General features: G+C 42.3%; 3 protein-coding genes across 4 annotated transcripts in view; 2 read left to right on the forward strand and 1 right to left on the reverse strand.

The window, feature by feature from the left end:
- Positions 1–18536, forward strand: part of LOC108061444 (putative inorganic phosphate cotransporter) — a 62845-nt gene that overhangs the window by 25049 nt on the left and 19260 nt on the right. The window lies entirely within an intron of this gene.
- On the reverse strand, positions 760–4628 carry CycB (Cyclin B). Of its 2 annotated transcripts, none has more exons than XM_017147606.3 (5): positions 4335–4628; positions 3587–3732; positions 3323–3528; positions 2205–3106; positions 760–1816 (listed from the first exon to the last, which is right to left on the reverse strand). In XM_017147606.3, the coding sequence occupies exons 1-5, from the start codon at positions 4368–4370 to the stop codon at positions 1523–1525; spliced, it is 1584 nt and encodes a 527-aa protein (XP_017003095.2). In that variant the 5' UTR covers positions 4371–4628; the 3' UTR covers positions 760–1522. The 2 variants fall into 2 exon arrangements, with proteins under 2 accessions (XP_017003095.2, XP_017003094.2); XM_017147605.3 differs by having other exon boundaries at positions 2205–3112.
- stl (stall) lies at positions 5612–17559 on the forward strand. Its single transcript, XM_017147623.3, has 10 exons — positions 5612–6786; positions 9576–9654; positions 10289–10420; positions 10549–10799; positions 12457–13301; positions 13356–13484; positions 13940–14189; positions 14251–15046; positions 16577–17278; positions 17349–17559. The coding sequence occupies exons 1-10, from the start codon at positions 6616–6618 to the stop codon at positions 17423–17425; spliced, it is 3432 nt and encodes a 1143-aa protein (XP_017003112.2). The 5' UTR covers positions 5612–6615; the 3' UTR covers positions 17426–17559.

Genomic DNA, 18536 nt, shown 5'->3' on the forward strand with positions numbered 1-18536 from the left:
AATAGTTTTCCAAAATTCTAAATTAGATTAAAGCTTGAGCAAATGTCTATACTCAGATGTCTAGTGATAAAGTCATTATAAAGCATGTTGTCTTTTAAATTTATTTTGTCGGTATAAAGTAAGTAATATGACTGATAAGGGCTTTTGTATTATAAATACAAAGTGCTATATTAAATATTTAGAGTAAACATTTTTTAGAAATATTTAGAAATCGAGCCAATTTACCTAGTGAGCACTGTACAAGAGGAAAGTGAGATAGACACCCACATACACGACAGTCTGAAAGCGACACGCACACTCACCACCTCGTGCGGTGCTGGCAATGTGCTGGGCAATTACCGTTGCCCATGGAACAGGGAACAGAAAAACCGAAAAAGGAGCGTGAAAATGGGAAGAAGGAAGGGGAGAGGCGGAAGAGAAAGATAAGTAACTGACCTGCGATCGGGAAGGTGACCTTCCCCAGGGTGCCGTCCATATGTATATGTGTAGGGTATATTCTTGTACATACAAATGTGTTTTTTGTGTATTCAGGATTGATAAGGATGCAGGACAAAAGGACACAGGCAATTCTGTCCCTGGCAAAGGGTCTATATTCATCGCTGTCTGTCTGGTCCCTAATTTTTCAGGGTTCTGGAAAGTTTCCCACACTCATCAGCTGTCAAATCGCAATATGTAGCTCTAAGTAATTTTAAAATGAAATAGAAAATAATGATTGACCAGATCTCTAAGCGTAACTAAAATCCCAAAAGAAACACTCTCTTTTTTATAAAATTACACAAATCTTTATTTGCTATGTATTGTTCAGACAGTTTCGGAAACAAAGTGGGTTAAAAATGTTTCTTAATTATTGCTTATCTATAAGTAAACAATAGAACTAGCTTAGGGTGTTTTTTTGTATGGTTGTGGTGAAATACATGACATAAATTACAAATAGTCTAATCCTCGTTATATTTTTGGGATACGGAAATATTTTTGCACGTTTTTTGGATTTATTCATAATGCACAGAGCGAATAATTTCCTATCAAAGCTAAAAAGTAAATACAAATAAGAGTAGAGGATGTGATTATAAAATATAGTTCTTGGAGAGACAACGCCGATGTGTTCGGCCAGCAAATGAACTCGTTGCCCACTCTCTCTCGGTGTCCACCGCTCCGCCGCTCGCTCCCCACTGAGAAGCTGTCCCAGCGGGAGGAGCAGGCGGGCTCCAACTTGGTCCGGTACCTGGTCTTACCGGCGGAACTCACTCCCAGCGGCCGGCTCGCGTTCAACTTGTGCTCCAGGTGCAAAGGTGCCGGAGCCAGCTCTTGGCAGCGGTCGAAAAGTGCTCAAGGGACTCCAGCAGAATACGATGTGTAAGTGTAGGGGGTGATTGCTTATGACGATGATGATAGATAGCTATGCGAATACCGATACTATACGCATTTTGTAACGAACACGAAACGAACAGAATATTGAATACGCTACAAATTTAAAAAATGAAAACAAATTAAACTAAACTAGTTGTGTCTGCGTCCTCCGGCTCTATTTCCTCAGGCTGCCCACGATCGAGTCCATCAGCGCGCCGGTCAGCTCCGTTCGGAGCGCGATCTTCTGGAACTTGCTGCCCTGGTACTTGCTGTAGATGGCCTTCAGCTTGGCCTGCGGAGCATCCCGGGCCAGCTTGGCGATCTGCCGCGTAATGGGTCGCAAGTGGGCGGCCGAGTAGCGCGAGTAGTAGGTCAGAGTGGGCGTCCAGTGGCGGTCGTTGAAGCCCGTGCCAGCCCGGTAGTTTCCATTGAGCAAGTGCAGCGAGAGGAACAGCGAAGCAGCTGCAATCTGTAGGTGGATATGGAATAGTAGAAATTTGTAAGAATTTAGCAAAGAAGGAAAAAATATAAATACTATCAATAAATCGAACATAGCTAAATTTATAAAACTTTAAAATTACTGAAATGCCCTTTTAAATTATGAATTTTATTTATAAAATATTATTTATATATTATTTTACGGAAAACTAAATATTAAAATTACTGAAATATAAATATTATCAATAAATTGAACATAGCTAAATTTATAAAACTTTAAAATTACTTAAATGCACTTTTAAATTATGGATTTTAATTATAAAATATTATTTATATATTATTTTACGGAAAAGAAAATATTTATAAAAAGGGTATATAATTTTTAATTTTATATATATAACATATATATATAAACTCACCTCCGATGGCCTGTAGCAGGCCATGTCGTATTCCACGGAAGCCAGCTCAATAAAGTACTTGGACATCGCGTGGTGCTCGTCCTCAGCGCCGGCAGCCTTCGAGTACCGCCTCAAGAAGTGAATCGGCAGCGGACGCGACAGATTGCAGTCGATGGCCTTGAAGATCTGCAGCTCCATCTGGCGGATCTGCCGCGCGGTGTAGGTGTCATCGGTGATGAAGACAAAGTCACCGATGGCCGGCGGGAAGAGCTCCTCGTACTTGGTGGCAATGAAGAGAGCCGTCACGCCCACCAGCTGCAAGTAGGTGCGCTTGGTGTCCTTGACCACTTGCAGATAGCGATCGATAATGGCCACCGCCAGCTGGAAGGTCTCTGCGGCCAGATGGAACTGCAGGTGGACCTCGTTGATCCAGTCGATCAGCACGGCCCGCATCTTGTGCGACACCTCCTTCTGGCCGGCCAAGTGGTCCTTGTGTATGGGCTGCTGCAGCTCCACCTGGTACAAATAGTCGTAGATGTCGTTCACATATTCGGAGACCAGAACCAGGTTCTCCTTGTCGTTGGCATCGATGTCCTCGATCCCGGCCAGGCGTTTGCTCGAGAGGGACATGGTGGTGGGCAGCGTGGATGTGGTCGTGGTGACCACACTGCTGGCCTTGATCAGGGGCATCCTGGTCGCTTCCTTTTTGGCCTCCGTCACCTCCTTCTTGACTTCCAGAATTTCCTTGGCCTTGATCTCCGTCTCCTTGCGGGCCACAGCTACTGGCTCCCGGCGAATCCCGGACACTCCCATCACGGGCTTGGCCAGGGCAGCGCGGAGCTTGGTCAGCGATTTCTTGGACAGATTACTGTCCTCGCGTTTCAAGGCGGGCTCGTTGGCATTCTCGTTGGAACTGGCTTTTACTGTAACTTAGGATTTGAAGAGATGATACAAAATTATAAGTATTTTAAGATCATAATTTTTTTTTAAGTGTAATAAGATTTGAAAAAATGCGTCATAAACTGCAGGAAAATGGTATAAATGTTTCTACAAGATATTTATCCAAATATTAGTTTTTAAATGATTTTTTTCCAAGTTATTTAGTTTTGGTATGGAATATTTTATAGAGATTTACTTACTCTTAACAGGTTCTACAGTCGTCTTGGCCGGAACGCGAGTGCGCACCGAATTCGATCGCAAAAAGGCCGACACACCCCCCTCGTTGGCCTTGGGCGGAGCGGCTGTATTGCCATTTGTGCTGGTTCCCAGGGCCGTTTTCTTCCAGTGGGTGTCCACTCGAGCCTTGGCATTGCGCAGGGCGTCTGTGAGCTTGAGATCCTTGGAGCTGCCATGAAAGCATGAGTATGATTGGAATTTAAGACCTACATTTTCTTTACACTCACTCTTTCTGTGCCGCATCTTTCGCAGCAATGGCGCGATTTAGACCGCGATTTTGCAAATCTCCCAAAGCAGCGCGTTTTGTTGTCACCTCCTGCGAAGGCACCGTCAATTTCTTCAGTTGCACTTGCTTGAAATTCTCCGAAGCGTTCTGGATGAAAATAAAATTATAAATAAAATTAAAATAATATAAATGGTATACATAGGTTAATAAAAAAAATGTATTTGCATCTCATATAATTTAAGAACATTTCTTAATCATTTGTTAAGAATTTTAGTTATTACCAACTAATAAGCTATTGTTACTTTATTTAACTATGGAAGCAATGATTCATCCATATTTTATTACAATCTTCAAAGATTATGAAATTATATTTTTTCACGACGGCCATTTTAGGAAAAGAACCGCAAGTGCTATCCCCGATTTAACTCCTTTTCGATTTGTACAAAAACAAGGAGTGGAGGGCGATAATTAGCGGTAGAAGTACCGCAACTAGAAAATTGCGCCAAAAACGTGATTGCAGGAATTACAGCCACAACAACAAAGTCCTAGGACAAACGGCACTTTTCACCCCCTCTTTCACGCGCTCTCTTCTCCTCTCCTTCTTCTTTCTCCCCGCTTCCCCTTCGCCTATGTATTCTTGCCCACGCTGCAATGGCGTCGCTATCATGATGAACCCGCTACTTTTAGAACTTTTCTATTATCTTAACTACGGATTCCCGGTAAATGTTAATATCTTGGGGAAAACTCACCTCATCGCCGCGCATTTTCAGGGTTGTGCCCACCATTTTGATTATTTCTTTTATTTATACAAACACAAGTAACACAGATCAGCAGACGCTTGGCTGATTTAGACTTCTTGGATCGCGTTTCTTTTAATTGAACGCGGGTTTTAGTTTAGATATTGATTTTGTTGTCCGAATATTTAAGTTGTAATGTACAATTTCCAAGTCGAGAGTTGCTGAGATTTAGTCAATTCTCCGAAAACCTGATCGAGCTCTGCGACGATGCGAAGCCAAGCTGCAGTTTGAATTTGAAAATTGAAAAGTGGATAGGTTAGGGATGTGAAATAATCTAGCCATCGATTGTGCCCCGGCTATCGATGTTTCTAGATCATCACGATAGTATCTATATCAATTACCAATTGTCAGCCATGTCAGAAATTGTTTCCCTTTTCTGCCACATTGGCGCCATAAAATAAATGCGCGGAGGGTGTATTCGCTAACTTAGCCAAGGCACCAACCTCATAATTTATTACTGTTTATTATCGATAAGGGTGTACTTGCTAACTTAGCCGAGACACCCTCCTCACAATGTTATTATCGTATATTATCGATAACAACGACTGAAACAATGCTGCCCATTAAATTCAAATTTAAATTCGAAATTCATTCAACAGCTAAATTACAGTTGATTTGATATTACAACTTCAACTAGCCAAGATTTATGTAAAAAGTTAATACGAAATGCACTTCACATCCATCTTTATTAAAATACAAATTTCTAGAGGTTAATTAAGACACATCTTTGACTGCCGCTCGTCACTTTGACCGTTGCATCAGCCATTGATTGCATCAATTAAAAGTTGATCACTTCAATTGGCCGTGTGTTCGGTTTGTTTTTGTGCCCCACCGATTTGCATTCGCTGATTTAAGATTTCCTGCTGCCACAGGCCGCAGAACATCGAAACTCCGCAGCGGAAATGCAGCATAATTCTTGCCTCTCCTCAGCCTTTTTTGCTGATGATCAGTGTCAAGTTTTCGTCTGCTCCATCATTTTCAAGCACTTGACCACAAAACAATCGCCTCAGATTTTAGCTTCTTTTTTGTTGTTTTTTTTTTTTGGTTTTTAGCCCTTTGCTCCGTCTTAACGGTTGGAGCATTCTTCTTCTCTTCTTCCGGCGCTCTGGCTCATTAGCATATATTTATGAGTTTGTTTGTGCTCGCGAACTCCAGCCGAAAAGCCGAACGAGAATGAAGCGCCAAACGACACGATCGCGAGCTCAAGTTTTCCGTGATTTTCACATTTCATTCGCAAAAGTGCCGCCGTCGCGAGTGGTTGCCTCGCTCTCGCCGTCTCTTTCTGCGCGCCACCAGCCGTCTCTTTCGCCTCTGGCCCCCCTGAAAAAAAAGGAGTCCTTCGATCGATTTAACCTCCACTAAATCATTTTAAGCACTCGTAGCCCCAAAAACGGTCAGATTACGGGGTGATTTAGCGATTCGCATGTCGCGCTGCGATAGAGTAAAAATATAAAATTCATTTCGGCTATGGACATAAAACCAGAAGATCGTTATGCTCCAGAGACGATGATCTATATGGGCGCCGTGTGTGTTGTTGTTGGTTGCTGGCTGCTTAATTGTGCGCTGGCGTTTAAATAAAAATAAGTGCGTTTAAATGTGAAAACAAAAGACTGGCATTATATATTGGCAATCGAGAATGAGAATGGCAGTCAGCGTCGGCCAATAAATTAGTTTTCAAGCACCCCCTTTTCGCCTTATCTCGAGTGTCGATCAATAAGGAAGAACTTAGGCAACAAACTAAAGTACTGAAAATAAAAAAAAGAAAATAAGATTGAGTGCGAAAAGTGGCCCACAACAAATGACTCGTAATGCAATGCCTGGGCAATTAATTAGTGCATAAACAGTTAAATTAACCGCCGTAAAAGTTGGAGCCGCGCACACGATCGTGCCTTCACTTTTCCTCCCTCTCTCCCTGTCTCTCTCCCTCGAGAAATCGGGTGCTTCGAGTTTTCCACCCTCGATTTTCGCAGCTGGAAAATGTAATTTCGAGGAGCCAGGCAACAAAAAATTATGACGCAAAGTACCGAAATCGGTTTGGCAGCCTGAGGAATAATATATTTGCAATTTATGCAACAATCGTCGCGTGGTTGTTGCAACAGAGCAACAAAGAGCGATTAGTCTATTCGAAGCAGCATTACAATAGCCAGCAGAAAACAGCAGCAAAGTCCCAGAAAACGACAAAACCAAAAAAAAAAAAACAAAACGCCTCTGCCGTCATCATCAACGCATCGTTATGACTGTCTCAGCAATTGGATCTAATCGGCACCGTCGTTTGGCTTTAATTGTTTTGACCACCTTGTGGCTGCTAATCGATGCCACCGCCTCCTCCTCCTCCGCATCCAATCCCAAATCCGTAAGCATTGAGCTGCGTCGCAAGAGGAGCTTGCAATACAATGGCATTGAGGTGAGTCCCGATATCGATCAATGATTGCGCATTGTCGCGAGGTTAGAGATATAATTCTTCATTATTTACAACTAAAATATGTGCAAGTCTTTTAGAATACCTTTATTACTTTATTTCTGTTACCCCAAGCATTAATCATAACAAGACTTCATCTTTGTTCCAAGCTTTTGCTTGAGGTGAGTCAGGATATCAATCAAAACTTCTGTTAATGGCCTCATTGTCTAATGATATGTGATATTCACTTATCTGAGCAATCACACAAAGAAAAAAAGTGCACTAGAAAAATCATAATTTATTGTATAAAATAAAAACCTAAGCAATTGCCTTGTAATAATAAATTGGAAACAAGATTTTACCTAATTATTAAAATATGAAATGAAAATAAAATATTATTTTTTATATTTAGAAAGAAAACACTTCATATGCTTACAATACCATTAACCATTTTTTTTGTAAACTAATAAATCAAAGTAATATTTACAAGCTATCAAGTAATGTAATAAATATTTACCCAAGTGCAATTACTATTTAAAGATGCACTATTGCATATTTTTCAAGTGTAAGCGTGCTTGAATGTCATACGATTAACCCATTTACAAAAACAGGTGATCATCCATCTACGTATGCGTCAAGTGACCAATAAAGAGCATAAAAAATCGCCGTATAGACAGAACATGTACGCGAAAAAGAAAAAACCGAGAAACATATTGTCTGACTCAAGTAGAGTTTGAAAAGCTAAGCAAAAAAATGACTGGAAGTTCCAGCGGGGGAAAATGGGGAGGTTGAGAAGTACGCGGGGCGTTGAATGACCTCTGCAGAAATGGGCGTTGCGATATGTTTTGGTAATCCGAGAGCTTTAACCCAATAAACGTTAGCTGTGGCGAACAAGGCGACAACTTGTCGAATTACACTCGTGACTTCTGGTTTCCCCTTTTTTCCCCACTTTTCCCAGATTCCATTTGCCTTTAATTTGAGCTTTGCCTGGCGTCGCAGCGTCTCTTTCGGTGTTTCAGGAATTCATCACACGATTACAGGGAATTGCAAACAATCTTGCGAGCAGCTGGCCAATGCAGCTGCCTCCGAATTCTCGACCATTTCCCAGACTCACAAAACATTCGAGTGACAGGCGGCGGCTCCCTCGCGTTGCTTTTAGCCAAGTTATTGACCCTCCGAAGCAAAACTCTATAGAGTCTAGAATCACTGGCTTGGTTACGCTGCTGATTACGTGATTTTCCCCCCATTTTATTTGCATTGTTACATTCGCACTCCTTTAGTCTCTCAAATTGGCCCGAAGACAATTTTCTGTGATATAATTTTCACGTGTTGGTTTCTAGTTTTCGCCATTTTACCCTTATTTTTCTCTTCTCTTCTCTGTTTTTTTTTGCTCATTGTGCCCACGGGTCACGCAAAATTTCATCACATAATCAGCTTGGCGAGCGATTACAGTGAGCATAGCATATGTGCCTGCATTTTCCGCTTTTCCCTCCTCTCTCTGTCTCTCGGTTTTGTCATCGGTTATTGTTGCTATTTGTTTGGGGGCTTTTCCGGCAATCGCCGACTCTTTCATGTTGATTTGCTCTTTTTGTGCTGTTGCCCTTGCAGCCAATTAATGTCTATTTCATTGAACATTGTTTGGCTGTGGTAAAGTTCAGCGAAAAGATTTTCGGAGAGTTAAGTAAGACCGGAGATCGAAAATGGCCCCAGCTTGAGCAAGGGGTCGCCTAAATATAAAGAGCTTCTATAACTTTTTTCCAACTGATTGTAATACAGTTTTATCTACAAATAATTTTGAGTGAATTAAATATTAACAATATGATCTAATCAAGTACATCCGATTAAATTGCTTTCACTTCAACTTCTTAAAAATTTATCAAATGAAGTATAAATGAGTGACATTGATTTAAAACCAAATAATATAAATTCTGAAATGTGTACTGTGTACTTTAATTCTACTTGCATTTAAAAATTTATAAAATTTACATTATGTTGTTTTAATTCTAGTCCAAAAGTTTAATTTTCATAATTCCGAAAGTATTAATAAAAAACTCATCTTAGTAATATTTTTAAAATTCAATAGATTGGAAATAATTTATTTTCTTTGGTTCACTTACATATTCTATTTAACAATTTATGATTTTGTTATATTAGTTTGTTTAAACACAAATTAGATACCACATAAAAGTGTCTCCAAATAAATTCAGCACACCTTCATCTGATATCCCTGGGCGGCTAACGACCAGCCACGCCCCCTTGGCGCAGCATTACAATGTTGATAATAAACATTCGCCACAACGGCAATTTGTAACACCTTCTCCTCGCAGAGGCGGAGTTTCGATCCGAAGAGCCGCAACGCTCTTCACGCTTCGCCGGCTGCAACGCGCTTTTCCACAAAAGCCAAATAAAGCCGAATGGAAACTGTTACAACAAATTAAATTAAATAATCGTGCAAACAGGCGCACGCACCAAAAAATCGGACAAGATATATGTATCTCGTATAAATGTAAAAATAAATTTTTAGTGCAGCACTAACCTTTCCACCCGACGATCTGGTGACCCCATAGGCTGCAGCACAGCTGTTTGGACTGCCTAATTGGGGTTTTCTTTTGAGGTACAAATTTTCCATTGTCTGGCAGAGAAAGTATTTTTTTTTTGGGGGGGAACTTGAGAAAACCCTTCTCCGTGGGTGCTCGCATCTGTTTTGGTCTGTTTAACGCTTTGCTGGCGATGTTACACTTTCCGCTTTGCATATTAAACATCTTTCTCTTTTCCCATTTTCCCATCCACTGCAGCTGGACGAGAACACTCTGTTGGGCCATCTGAGGGAGCACGAGATGGCGCTGATCTTTGGCTCACGATCTCCGGAAGAGGGTAAGTGTTGGCCCCAGGCACTGGCTCGAAAAGATTCTTAACTCTGACCCAGTGCCGGAGAAATATGTAATACTGTTTTGTGACCGACTTCTAGACTCAATAACTAACCGTCCGTTGAGAAATGTGATATTACGAACCTGGCAATTTAAACTAAGAATTTATCTTTACCAAATCTTTTCTCTATCATCATAAACCATCATACCTCTAGGTGTTCTTAGGAAAAGAATAAGAACTAGTTTAGTTAAATATTCCAATTACCAAAAGGAAAGTTTATAATAATTGTTTGTAATCATTTTTTAACTTTTCTACTACATTTTCAATACATCTGTATTCATTTTTGTAAGATATGGCACTTAGAACCTTAATTATTTCCTTAATAATCTAAGGATAAGTTGGGTCAACAACTTTTTTCTGAGTGGGTGAGTTCTTTTAGCCATGACCCATAATCAATGACAACGTGTCATTAAGCTGGGAGCCCAAACATCAACAACTGCAATCAATGAATGCTAAACTTGAACTGTTAATTGAAAGGTGGTGCTTTATAGGGAAGGGGGGTCTATAGGGGGCGTGGAAATCTGCGCAGTTGTTGGCATTGATCCGTGACAGGCATTTATGTTGTTTGTTTACCTGGCAGCGCCCGAATTCAAACTCGTGCACTTGGCCCAGCAGCAGGAGCAGCAGGAGGGGAGTCCCCAAGATGGAGCACAGCTGGAGCAGGAGGGGATCACCCAAAAGCGACGTCAACGCCGCAGCCTGCCAATACAAGGTGAATGGAATAGCCCAAGTTTCCCGTACCGCATCCAAATCGAAAAATCCAAATCCAGAGAGCATTTCGTGCTGCTCCAGTTGCGGTCATTATGCGAACAGTTTAATTAATTCAAATGCATTCGGCAGATGACGAGGTGCCGCCGGCGGAGAGGGGGGAGGAGCCAGGGGAGGAGGCTGGAGAGGATGGGGATGCAGTGGAGGCCCGGTTGCAGCTGCAACAGTCGCCGCAGCTAATCGACGACGCCTTCATCTTCATCCGCCGCACCGAGAATGGAACGCAGTTCGTAGAGCACTCCCCGCAGCTCCTCAAGCGCCTGGAGCGATGCTTCTACCGGAGTCCAGCGGCTGCCCTAGATCTCTGCGAGCCCGGCAACGTGGTAAGTACACCCAGAAAAATTGAGAACGAAAAAAATCAACATCGACCGATCTTGATTTTAGTATTCGTATTCTCACTTTTTTCTTCTTGATATCAAGATGAAAGCAGTGTTGATTCTAGTATTCCCAGTCAAAGTCAATCTCAGTTTTTATGTTGTGGAAGAGGGACGTGAGGAAAAGACATCGAAAAAATGAGAGGAAAAGGGCCGAATTCCTCTCTTGTAGCTATCGGGCAGTCATGCTTCTTGATATCGGTAGCCTAGGGGACTAAAGCGTGCGGATTATATGTTTTGTAAGCGTATAGTCGGAAGTGTGTGTTCAGTCCCGCGTCGAGGCGGAAATTCTTTGCGTTTTTTTTTTTTTACTCATTAATATTAATATTAGGATTTTGTTAATCTAACACAAATAATGGCTTAATAAGAGTAAAAACCAAGAACCCAAGAGAACAAAATGTGATTGAACTTTGTACAGCGCCTCATGTGATGCTTCCATGGCGCAGCTGGTAGAGTGTTTGACTGCAAACTGTGAGGCAACGGGTTCGATTCCCACGACCGACCAAAGGTGTTTTTCCCAAGATAGTAAGTTATTTGAATTTTATATTTATCATTTGTTAATTATATAATAATTTCAGTTAATGTTTCAGTTAAAATTTGAAACTAAATGTGTTCTTATATACGAACATAGTATAGTGTGACGTCATCCATGTGTTTAAATAAAGGAAAGAAAAATAAGTTGTGAAACGGGGGGAACCAACAACAACACCGACGGGGACAGGAGGGGGTGCAAGAGGCAAAATTCCCGATTCCTCAATTATTTTTTTTTCTTCTTCTTATTCAATTTGTATCTTAAAATCGACATCGATTCGATGTTGAAACCGAGAAGACGTCATCTCGATATCGATAGCACACATACTCAAAAACCATTCTCAAAACCGAGATGACATCGATGTTGATTTTAGTATTTTCGATCTCGGCTAGGTTTTGTGATCGAAAATACTAAAATCAACATCGATGAGAACGGTTTTTTTTCTCGGTGTATGCCAAAAATCTCTGAATCATGACAAAATAAATTAAAAGCCCTTTAAATAATTTGACCTTTTAACAAAACTTAATAATTGTACTTTACACTCAAAATAAATTTAATCCTAAATTTTTGAAAATCGCCCTAAAAATTTATTTTTTCTAAATACAAGAAAGTTATTTCTAAATCTAAGGAAATTTTTCTTAAGTCAAGAAAGTTTTTCTCAAATCTAGGAAGTTTTTCTTAAATGTAGAAAATGGTTACCATGAACTAAAATCACACTGAAAATCTAGAAAAAATGCCCTTAAAATTAGAAATTATTTTTTTAATTTATGATTTAATTATGATTTGGGATTTATAATTTATTACCATATTTGAATAATTTTTCTTCAATAATAATGATAACATCCATTGCCAATCCTTAAATATAATATTTTGTATTTATTTACTATTTTTTCTTTTAACAAAACATACTGTTTCTGTAATTTTGTCTGATTCAAAGCAGATATTAAATCTAAAATACTATTTACTGTTCAATTTGTAGCACATTTTAATGAGTGCAGCTTGTGTTTTCTTTACCGAGATTGGGTGTTTGCCTTTCCCGCCGCTTATTAATTTTTCACGCCTCGATCCCCGCAGCGCGGCGTTTTCCAGCAGAATGGCAGTGACCTGGTGATCCATCCGCTACCCGCGCGCTTTGGCACTGGGACGCATGTGCTCTACCAAGCGAGAGTGGACAAGAGCGGCGGCGGCTACAGTGGGGCGTCGTCAAGGCGAACGGCGCCACCGTTAGACGACAGCCAGCTGCAGTTCGAGCCCGATGCGGAGGAGTTCAACGAACCGCGCCGGCGACTGCGGGCCCAGACTCAGGCGCAGTCCCCGCTGAGATTGCGCTTCCAGCCACGACATCATCATCATTCTCATCATCCCCATCATCAACGCAGGCGTCGCTTTATTGGGGATCCTCCGCGCAACCGCTGGTCGGACATTCCGGAGGAGCTCTTCATCGAAACGGCCATCTTTGTGGACAGCGATCTCTATGCCCACATGCAGCGCAATTTCCCCACCAACACGGAGAGCAAGGTGGTCAGCTTTCTGCTGGCCATGATCAACGGGGTCCAGTTGCTGTACCATCATCCCACCCTGGGTCGCCGCATAAACTTTGTGCTCAAACGCCTGGAGATCTGGAAGTCCTGGGATCCGCCGGGCCTGGTTCGTTCGAGGGATGTGGAGAATTACCTCAACAGCTTCTGCAAGTGGCAGGAGAAACTGAACCCCTTCTCCGATGCCGATCCCCTGCACTACGACCATGCCCTCGTCCTCACCGGTCTCGACCTGGTTACCTACGAGAAGGGCAAGGCCAACAGCCAGGTGGTGGGCATGGCCACGGTCAAGGGCATGTGCACCTCCATCTACTCCTGCACCATCAACGAGGCCAAGCACTTCGAGAGCGTCTTTGTGGTGGCCCACGAAATCGGACACAAGTAGGTGGTTTCTTAATACGGAAAAGGATCTGATTTAACGTCTCTATCTTTCAGTTTGGGAATGAGGCACGATGCCAAGGAGATTAGCTGTGATCCCACCATGCACATCATGTCGCCCAAGTTAGGAAGTGGCAAGGTCACCTGGTCCAAGTGCTCGCGCACCTACCTCGAGAATTTCTTAACGTAAGTGGAGTGGATACTAAGATTTATAAATAAGTATTTCAAAGAATTTTGGATTTAAAAAAAAGGGATAAAAACTGAAGGGTCTTAATGGGTTAAGAACATTGTTGTGTCATTTAAACTTAATTGAAGATTTAACTTTAAAATCTGTCAAAATAATTGTGACGACCACTGTATTTTCCCTTTGATTTTTATTCTATACGTTATTAATAAATTTTAAACAAGAAAATATTACATTTAGGAAGTCAAATTTATTTAAAGATTTTTGGCTTTGATTTCAATTTCAACTTTTTATTAAATAAAAAATTATTAAATATCGTACCTAATATTTTCTGCCTTGAACAATGCATTTTAAATTGTTTTGTATTAAATATTATTTTTTTTTATATGCAGATATGTATTTTTACTATTCCATTTACTTTTTATCAGTTGTTGTTAATTCTTCATAATTTTTATAGGGACCCCCAGGCCGAGTGCCTCTTCGATCGAGATCAGTTCGTGGGTCCTTGGGATCACACTGCCGGTGGTCGTCTGCCTGGCGAGCGATTCAATGCCAATCAGCAGTGCATGTTGCGCTTCGGTAAGAACTTCATGCAGGCCAGCAGCCAGAGCAAGATGGAAATCTGTCGGGATCTCCACTGCCGCCAGGATGGACTGCCCTGGACCTCGCATCCTGCCCTGGAGGGCACCGAGTGTGGAGCTAATATGGTAATTATATATTGTAACTCTAATATAAATATTTAAATATTTATATTTATATTGATTTTAGTGGTGCCGCGGTGGCTCCTGTGAGGCTCGTTCCACCAGGCAGGGCAGCTACTCAGCCCTCAAGTCCTGGCCGCCCGAAAACGTGCCCGAGGCCACGCACGAGAAAATCTTCAGACACGAGCCGAACCGCATAGCTCCTCAGCAGAACGACTATAATTTGCTGGGAAACGAGCTGCCCGGTTCACCCTCGAATTGGGGCGAATGGAGCGAGCCGAGTGCCTGTGAGTCGGGCTGCCTGTACGGACAGTCACGCCGCCTCCTGGAGGGCAGCACCGGACTGCGAACCTTCAACCGGAGCTGCCTGAACTTTCCCTCGCGCTGCATTGGCCGGGATAGGCGATTCGTGACCTGCAACTCGCCGCAATGCCACAAGGTGCCGGTGCAGACGATCGGCGACTTTGCCAGCCAGGTGTGCATGCAGGCGCGGAAGTCGGATCCCGATCTCACCGGCGAAGGCCAGCAGTTGAGCAGCACCCTGGACGCCTCGTGCAAGATCTTCTGCCGCACCAAGACCAATGGCACCAAGTCGCGGCGTTGGACCTTTCCCGATGGCACCACCTGCCAGTCGAAGCAACACAATCCGGAGGATATTACCTACTGCATTTCAGGAAGATGTGAGCGGTTCTCCTGCGACAATGCCACCTCGAACTTCTTCAGGATGGACGGCAGCTTCTGCGAGGCGAGGTCAGTGCGGCCGACGAGGGACTCCTCGGATCAGGAGAGCAGGCAGCAGTCGACCAGCCAGCGATATGCCGAGAGGCAGGAGGGAAAACCATCCAAAAATCACTATGAGAATGGTAAGGAATTTGATTGCTTAACGTACACAGAAAAAAAATCGATATGAAATAGAGTCATTCCTACAAAATGATACTATTAATGTCAAATTTATGATTCAAGCATATCAACTTGTTATTTCATCATTTCATAAGAGATATAAAAATACTGGTTTAAAATACCAAATATAGTATTTTTAACCCTTGCAGAGGGTATTATGATTTCAGTCAGAAGTTTGCAACGCAGTAAAGGAGACATTTCAAATAAAATCTTTATTCATATCAAAATGATCTTAAAACAAGAGAGAACGCTATAGTCGGGTTGTTGTCCCGACTATCTAATACCCGTCACTCAGCTAAAGGGAGTGCGAACGCTGTGTCGGGTTGGTGTCCCGACTAATAATCGTAACTCAGCTAAAGGGAGTGCGAGGGAGATAGATATATAATTTTTGATTGCGTATAACTTTTTAATGAATCGTCCGATTTGAAAAATGTCTTCTACATTTCGATAGGTATAAATATACACAACAAAATTGCATTTATACTTTTCGGAAATCTTTAAAGATGTGGGCGCAGGACCCATTTTAAAATCGTTAGTGGGCGATTGTGGGCGTTAGAGGGGGCGTGGCGCTCGGCTAAAATAAACTTGCGCTGCGTAGGAAGCCCAAGAATATGCGTGGAAAATCTCAACCTTCTAGCTTTTGTAGTTTCTGAGATCTCAGCGTTCATACAGACGGACAGACGGACAGACAGACAGACGGACAGACGGACAGACGGACAGACGGACATGGCTAGATCGACTCGGCTAGTGACCCTGATCAAGAATATATATACTTTATGGGGTCGGAAACGCTTCCTTCTAGCTGTTACATACTTTTGCACGAATCTAGTATACCCTTTTACTCTACGAGTAACGGGTATAACAAGAAAGGAAGCTAGCTTCGGACAGCCGAATCTTATATACCCTTGCAGATACTTCCTATTAATTTACAAATCGCAAAAATGGTAAGTTTCCTATTATTTCTCATTAATTTTCCTATCGTTCCTATGGCAGCTATATGATATAGTCGTCCGATTTTGAAAAAATTTTATTCGAAATTCAGAATTAGATAAAAAATTACATTTCCAAAAGTAGGATGTTATAGGTTCAAAAACACCCAAGATATAATTTTTTTACATTTTTTTTCCCGATTGTTCCTATGAGAGCTATATGATATAGTTGTCCGATCCGGCTCGTTCCGACTTATATACTACCTGCAATAGAAAGAAGACTTTTGGGAAAGTTTTATCCCGATAGCTTGAAAACTGAGAGACTAGTTTGCGTAGAAACGGACGGACAGACGGACGGACAGACGGACATGGCTAGATCGACTCGTCTAGTGATGCTGATCAAGAATATATATACTTTATGGGGTCGGAAACGTCTCCTTCACTGCGTTGCAAACTTCTGACTGAAATCATAATACCCTCTGCAAGGGTATAAAAATATTAAATTAACCTTCATTTCTGTTCAGAGAAAAATAATATTAATAAAATTTTTCTTTAATCCGATAGAGGTGGCAAAACGTCCTTCGTATGGCCAAGGCAACCATATCAGTTCCCCACCATCGCCGTACAAGAGGAGGACCTATCACAAGCCGTATCCATATCCACCGGAGATATCGCGACCTCCGCCACCGGCCTCCGCCTCACTGATCGCCCTCGATCGCAGCTCATCATCGGAATCCGAGTGGGTTGTGCATCCCGGCTGCCACTCCAACTGCATGACGGACTCCAAGGGTGTCCAGGGAGTCACTTCGCGGCTGACTGGGGTGGAGAGCATCCAGCTCTGCTCGTATCGCATTCAGCCCTGCGAACGTTTGCAGACGGCAGCTGAGTTTGCCGAGCAAACCTGCGCACGATATCGCCAGAAGGTGCGGGGATTATCCGGTCATGGGGCCCAGATCTCCGCCAGCATCGATGAGCCGGATCGCAGCTGCCGTGTGGGCTGTCAGGACGAGTTCATTAAGTACCGGTACTACCTGGTCAACGGCCGCAATGGACACTTTCCGCCCGGCACTCGCTGTTCGCCGGTGGGCAAAAGATATTGCGTATACGGCAAGTGCCTGGAATTTGGCGACGATGATATGCCGCTGGAGAAAACCCACATCAGTTTGGGCCAACTGAGGACGCGCCGGAAAAGAAGTTTGCCCTTCAATGATTTGCTCAACTTAACGGAGATACAAAGCACTGTGAACCTTAAACAAACACCTTTGGGTAACTACTTTATACTACTTTTTGCCATAAATACAAACTTATATAAATATATTCCTTAATTATTCCTTAGATGTCTCCGCCGAACACATCGAATTCACCCAACCCATTCACGTCTCCGCAGACGAACTGAGTAGCAAAAGCCTATAGCCCAATAGCTTCCTGGCCACAATTCCCTTAGTCGATTAAGTTCTAAGCTAGCTTAAGTTCAAGGCTGGCCAAAAAAACTGCCTTTGAAGTATATATGAAATAATAAACGATAAGGAGATAAATATTATATTATATTCGTAATGGTTTTTAATGTTAGGAATTTAATGGATGTCATTCGGTTACTTAATTGCAATGCAAAAAACATTGACGGATAATGATAGTGAAATTGAAATTGAAAATTCGTTTGCGGGGACCGGGACCCGCCTTCACTTTTCAATATCGCCTACACTTCAAACCAATCAAGCGATTTTCCTCCTTCGGCAATATTTGTATGGGGCTCTCTTTTTTTTGGCGTTCGCATGCAAGCGATGGCAGCAGTTACCAATACTCGATACCAAAAAGGGTAACAGCAATCAGCCAAACATTCGAACACACACAAAAAACACGACGACTGGCAGTGGTGTGCGTGAGGGGAAAAATTAGATAAAACACCTACGAAACGCTGAATATGCCGCAGTCTGCAGGGAAAGCGCGCGCCGTGCAAATCGAATCGAAACGAAAAAAACGAAGGACCGAAAAAAATAGAAGGAAAAGCCAAGCGCGGAAAGCGTCGGAAAAATCTGAAGTTGGAAAAGTGAAGTGTGTTGCAAACGCCGTGTGATTTGTGATTGGTGATTTGTGTCCAGATGACCTGTGACTTTTCCTTCGGGCTGTGACATCCTGCCAAGTTAAATGCAACTCTAGAGTCCCATAAATAATGCCTAGATCGTTTATAGACTCATGTGAAGTGCCATCAAAAATATTTAATTGAAGACACATATAACCAGGCAATTAGTTTTAACCTCCGCCTAATTGGCTTAGACATTTTCAAGGCCCCTCTGGGACAAATTAAAATTTGGGTCAGCGGCTTCTTTTTTTTGGGTTAGGGACAGGAGTGACGAAAAACCTTGGAAGCTACTCACGCAGCTCTCCTGGGAAACTGTGTCAAGTTGGTCTTAAATTTTTGACCACACGCAAGTGCGTACTACATATATTTAGTATATATTGTAGTGGAATTACTCATCAATAGGGCTTCGAGCAGCACGTGCTGTCTTTCTCTCAAGGACCTTGG

The sequence above is a fragment of the Drosophila takahashii genome, chromosome 2R (assembly GCF_030179915.1).
Source record: "Drosophila takahashii strain IR98-3 E-12201 chromosome 2R, DtakHiC1v2, whole genome shotgun sequence".
NCBI classification, from domain to species: Eukaryota; Metazoa; Arthropoda; class Insecta; order Diptera; family Drosophilidae; genus Drosophila; species Drosophila takahashii.